The sequence below is a fragment of the Bacillus rossius genome, chromosome 7 (assembly GCF_032445375.1).
Source record: "Bacillus rossius redtenbacheri isolate Brsri chromosome 7, Brsri_v3, whole genome shotgun sequence".
In the NCBI taxonomy this organism is placed as follows: Eukaryota; Metazoa; Arthropoda; class Insecta; order Phasmatodea; family Bacillidae; genus Bacillus; species Bacillus rossius.
In genome coordinates this window covers 23,418,530-23,424,529 of record NC_086335.1, presented here as the reverse complement: position 1 = coordinate 23,424,529, position 6,000 = coordinate 23,418,530, and the positions used below count along the sequence as shown (strand labels likewise).

General features: G+C 31.0%; 1 protein-coding gene across 2 annotated transcripts in view; it reads right to left on the bottom strand.

Annotated features, from left to right (window-relative positions):
• Positions 1 to 1,185: 1,185 nt before the first annotated feature.
• LOC134533724 (eukaryotic translation initiation factor 3 subunit L) overlaps positions 1,186 to 6,000 on the bottom strand; it is a 45,606-nt gene continuing 40,791 nt past the window's right edge. For both annotated transcript variants that reach the window (XM_063371309.1, XM_063371310.1), the window contains 2 exons: positions 5,571 to 5,784; positions 1,186 to 1,388 (listed from right to left, as the gene is read on the bottom strand). In XM_063371309.1, the coding sequence (XP_063227379.1) occupies positions 1,254 to 1,388; positions 5,571 to 5,784 (349 nt within the window). In that variant the 3' untranslated portion in view covers positions 1,186 to 1,253. The remainder of the gene's footprint in view (positions 1,389 to 5,570; positions 5,785 to 6,000) is intronic.

Below are 6,000 nucleotides of genomic sequence, written 5' to 3'. Positions count from 1 at the left end.
ATATACAGTAATTTACATCTTACTTTAAATGTTTAGTAGTACCAAAATTATTTTTTAAGGGGTGGGAATGTAGAATGGGGTGGTTTTTGCAAAACGTAGACAGTGATTTTCATATTTTTCTAAATGACATGTAGATGGTAATATTCAACCCATTTTGAATGCAGTTGTGCAAAATTTCACAAACAATGACCAAAATTCTACTTTAAGAGATGGAAAAGGAAAATTTGTGAGGGGGGAGGGGTTATTTATTATTATTATTTTATTTTTTTAGAAATATTATGTACACAGTGACATTTCTTGTTTTGAAAATAAAGTGTGCATAATTTCATCAAACTCAGAATAAAACTGTAGATTTGTATGTAAAAAACTAACATGAATGTGACAAAAAACTTTTTTTGTATGAACATACATACATATATTTACTTGTTTCTTATCAATCATTTTGATTTTGTTTATAAGATTCATTTCTATTTTAAGTAAAAAATAAATTATGTATGCCTACCTAATGTAAAATAACAATACCCACAAAATGAAACACATGTTCAATGAAGCAATGATATTAATACAATTATGTAGTTAAACAAATAACAAGTAATAATATAAATATTTTGTACTATTGTGATAAAATATAAAAAAAAATTAGTTATATATACGAAATAGTAGAAGAGTAATCTTCCATGACTGGTTTCAAACCTTAAACTTTAACCCCAAAGTCACGTACTTAACCACTGAACTAAACACACACTGAAATAATTTGCAGAAAACATTGTGTTATTTAGGATTATAATCCCAGTACTATACGAACTTTGAAAATTTATTATAAATTATTTTTGTGTACATTAAAGTTTACAAAATGTATTCCAGAATAGTTTTGCCATCACAAAGATATATTTGGCATACCGATATGCTTGATTGATAGTCCCATTATGTTCACGTAAGCAAATATATACAGTTTAATGCTGCCAAACGTAATCGGCTATCTGGACAAGTTAAGACACACGTAGGTATACCAGAAACCGGCATACGCTTTAGATTTCATTATTTTAAACTTCCTTCAATTCATCCATGATGCATACACACTTCATTGCATTTTCGCTGATTGCTAAAATTTCAACCTCAAAGCACTTCAAACGTAACGTGAAAAATGTAAGGGAATCAGTTCATTTATATAGTTAACAGCAACAGTTACAAACAATACTGAGCTTCCTTTTATTCCCAATATATTTTTTACAACATGAACAGAAATGGCTGTTTTAAATCTTGATCATATGCAGCTTGCGGTTCAGTTCCTCGAACTTAAGGATCTTGCGCATGAAGAAATCTCCGTAGCGGTGAGCCACCTTTGTGTCTGCGATGTGGATCATTTGATTGTCGATGTAGAAATCGAGCTGTCACAACATAAACAATTCTCATTCACTAAGCTTACAAAAACATTCTAACCTACGTTTTTTCTACTACACAAGTAACAAACATTCTGTAGAAAATACAAGCAGAAAACTATAGATTGTATTATCGAAAAATTTTATGAGAAATTTGGTATGATAAAGGATATATCAGAAGACTAATGAGGAAGTTGAGCAAGGCAATTGAAAATATTTTCTTGTTGGCTCCTAGGAAAGAACTCAGGAACTGTAACACTACAACAAATAGGTACGGACATAATGACGAGATTATTCGTGATTAAATTAACATTGAAAAACAATTGAAAACACAAAAAAAATATTTATATAGAATCCATGAGATATCACAAAATTGGGACTATTCATATTAAATAGCTTTCTTTCTTCTGCTTTGTAAGGTTAATCAATTGACTATCTTCAACACAAAGATTATGTTTTAGTAGTATAACGGTGACAAAATAATATTTCACTGGACAATATTTTGTACAATTTTTTAAAATTAGTTTTGCAATTAATTATAGTTAATACGCAATATTTATAAAATAACAGCAGTCATTTCTCATCTGCTTTGCAAGAAAAACGGTAGATGACCAACATTGTTCACAACAAATTTTCGGACATTACGTTTGTAATTGTTGTAATATAATCACACTAAAAAGAATTTGTTTTACCATTTACGAGAAAGAATGAAGGTTATTAAAATTAAATTTATAATATTATTATAAATAATACATGTTGGCATTCCTTACCTGTTTCCAGTTAATTTTATATTATGTAATTAACATTTTTTATCCTGCATAAAAAAGAATAGGGTAGTCTCACCACCCAACTCTTGCTCCTCCTGCGTACATTTTTTAGGCCTTAAAGTCACTCATGGACTCATGGTCACAAAAATTTACCTTTTTTTTTTTCTGTGGGGATACATTAATTATAAACATTTTATACTCTGAGAAGATAACTCATGTCTAGTATATAATAATAATAATAATAAAAATAATAACAATAATAAGAGGCCCGTTGCAGCAAATAAAACTGTAACTGTGAATGATTTTTAGACGTGACAGGAAACTGAATACTGTCTAAAAATCACTAAAAAAGCATTTCAGACTAAACCTCAAAAGTTTGAACTTTTTTGAACTTTTTAAGATACCACAATATTAAATACTTACAGTACAACCCTGTTAAGACTTTTTCAAAGGACTGGACACTAAAAACTTCTTATAAGGGAACTACATAGTTCAAATTCAGTTGCTAGTGATCCAGTGGTGTTGACTAATGTATTTGCTGAATACTTTTCAAGTGTTTATGTGTCCTCTAATGTCAATTACCAAGTTCCCACCTTAAATTCATTCCTTGATACAATATCTGATCCCTCTGTTTCTGACAGCCTTGTGCTTTGGGGCATAAGGGCTCTAAAACCCTCAATGTCTACAGGACCCGACGGGATTCCTAATTTTATTCTGAAAGGCTGTTCAAATTTATTAGTACCCCTATTAAAACATTTATTTAATACTAGTTTAAGAACCCAAGTTTTTCCAAATAAATGGAAAATTGCAAAGGTCATTCCAATTCATAAAAACGGTAGCAAATTAAATGTGGTTAACTATAGACCAATATCACTATTAAATGGTCTCTCTAAAATTTTCGAAAAAATAGTTTTTAAAATCACTAATTTCCAACTAAAAAATCGTTTATCTAGTAATCAACATGGCTTTAGATCAGGAATGACCACAGCCACCAATCTAATTACTTTCCTCAATCCTATTTTTAATGAAGTCATTAGCAGGGGTCAGGTAGATGCCTGCTATTTTGATCTTGCTAAAGCTTTTGATACTGTAAACCATTCAATACTATTAGGCAAGTTACATAACTGTGTAATATTTTTTTTTTGTGGTTGTACAGTTTGTTTGTATATATGTATATATTTGTATTAACTGACTTATTCTATATCCCGGAGTCCTTACCTCCATATGGGATCTACAGAACAAAAATTGAATAAATAAATAAATAAAAAAAAAATAAATAAATAATTTCGGTCTTAGTGACAATTATGTTAATTGGTTTTCTAGCTACCTTAAAAATCAAACTTTTTTTGTATCTATCAACAACTCCAATTCTTCAAATTTTATAGCTAGTTCTGGAGTTCCTCAAGGTGGTACCTTGTCTCCTTTACTTTTTAACATATTTATTGATGACATTACTCAAATTCTGAATCATTCTTCTGGCACTCTATTCGCAGATGATCTAAAAATAAGTAGAAAAATTTTCTCTTTTAAGGACTGTTTATTATTACAAACTGACATTAATGAAATTAATAACTGGTGTAAAGCCAATCTTGTGACCCTCAACAAAGGCAAAACAAAAATAATATCCTTTACCAGAAAATACCTTCCTATCAAATACGATTATAAATTGGGCAACACCTTAATTCAGAAATCCTCTTCTCTCAAAGATTTAGGTATCATTCTAGATTCTAAATTGTTCTTTCACCAACATGTTCAACATTTAATTTCTAGTTCCCGAAGAACATTAGCTTTAATTAAATATGTCACATGTTATGCTACCAAAACTGATTCTATCCTCTCACTTTATTTAGCTTTAACTAGGTCAAAACTAGAATACTGCTCAGTAATTTGGAACAACATCAATATGTGCGATAATATGAAAATTGAAAATATACAGAATAAATTAATAAATATTATTATTCAAAAACAACTTCCTCTACCCAATCTGATATCTCTCTCAAGTCGAAGAGAATTACTTGACTTTATTTTTATTAAAAAATGTTATACTAACAAATTAAACTGTAAATATATACTTGACAACACCGGTTTAAGAGTACCTCCTTTTAACAGTCGTTTAACTTCCACTTTATGTACAGTTAACAGAAATAATGATATTATCTTTAGGCTAATAACCAATTTTAATAAATTTGATAAAGACTTTAATTATTTTCCTTAGTTCCTAATGATCATATGTGTTTTAGTTCTGTATTGTCTCAATGGTAACGTTTGATTTTTGTTTTATTGTCTTTTGTTATGTGTGTTTTGTTTTTATATGTATTATATTGTATTGTTTTGTGTTTTTCATTTATGTTTATTATTGTGAGTGTATATGTATCTAATTGTGTGCCAACCATTAAAGGCTTTGTCCTGTTGGTTGGCATGTTACAATTACAAATAAATAAATAAATAAAATAAATAAATATAAATTTTACTTAAAAGACTTACTGTATTAACTCAATAATTACACGTACCTATTATTATCATCAATGTGCTGGAAAAACTATACAAGTATATCAGTAAAGTGAATTATTTAAACTGAATTTAATTCAATAATTACAGTATTTTTTTTTTTATCAAAACTACACTAGAAATAAAGAAAAAAAACCTAGCAATTACTGTTTTTAAAAATACTGGGTCAGAGTTGTTTGTTTTAACACATTTTCAGACTGACGCACCATAAAATTGTCCAGTTCCCACAAGCTCTTCCTAACACTAACCAGAACATTTTGTGTATATAACAAACCTTAATTTTTTTACACTTTGACGAAACACTAGTAGCCAAAAGTTGGTCCAGCTTCATAATAATTCCCTTCAAAGATAACAGCGTACGGCATGTGGCACATGTTTAGAGGGTCGTGTATGTTTATCATTCGCCAAATGTTATGCCTCAAATGGAAAAAAATGGTGTGCAGCTGGAACAGCCAGCCCCTCTCAGTCCATACAAATGCAAACAGATGATTGGTCGAAAAATGCACTTGTAACAGCGTGTGGCATGCGGCAAAGTATTAATGGTCATGTGCAGTACAAATTATTTTATCGGTTAAAAATACGTAAACTTTTAAAGTTTAAAAATAAATACCCCCCCCCCCCCCCCCCAAAGCTTAACATTACATACAGGAAGCATTTATTAACGCAAACGTTATGAATGGGAAAAACTAACATAGGGATGTATAAAAGTGATCAAGGGAATAGTTTTGTAAACTTAATATGCGGGAAAACTTATCATGCAGGAACGTCTTAACCAAATTTTATTGAGTTTCACAATAACAGTTTAGAATCCTGGCAATTAAATTCGAAATCCTTAATTTTCATGTTGTGTAAATACCAGAGCTGGGTACGGATCAGGGTAATGTGCACAACATAGTTAAGCAGCGAGAGCACTGACCTCAGAGCCGGACTGAAACTTGCCGTCGAGGCCGGAGGTGCCCTTGGTCCACACGACGTTCTTCATCTTGTGCTTGAAGCAGAGCAGGTGGATGGTGAGTGCCTTCACCTCCTTGTCCAGGTCCCAGGGGTCAGTGGACTCCGCCTGGCGCTGGGCCTGGCTCATGAAGGTGGCCAGTTTCGACAGGGGCAGCGTCGTGTACAGCTTCAGGTAGCTGCAACACCCTCGTCCCTCTCATCAAATTGCCTAGTAACCTGTATAATTAACACAAAATTGTAAACATAATTTTGTTTATATGTTATGTTTTTATTATCGTACTGGGAAAATATTTTAAACACAATAAAATTGCCAAGGAAATATCCAGTTTACAGCTGTCAAGTTTTGTACAAGAATAAAATGTGAATAGAAATTATTTTGTGATTTTTTTTTT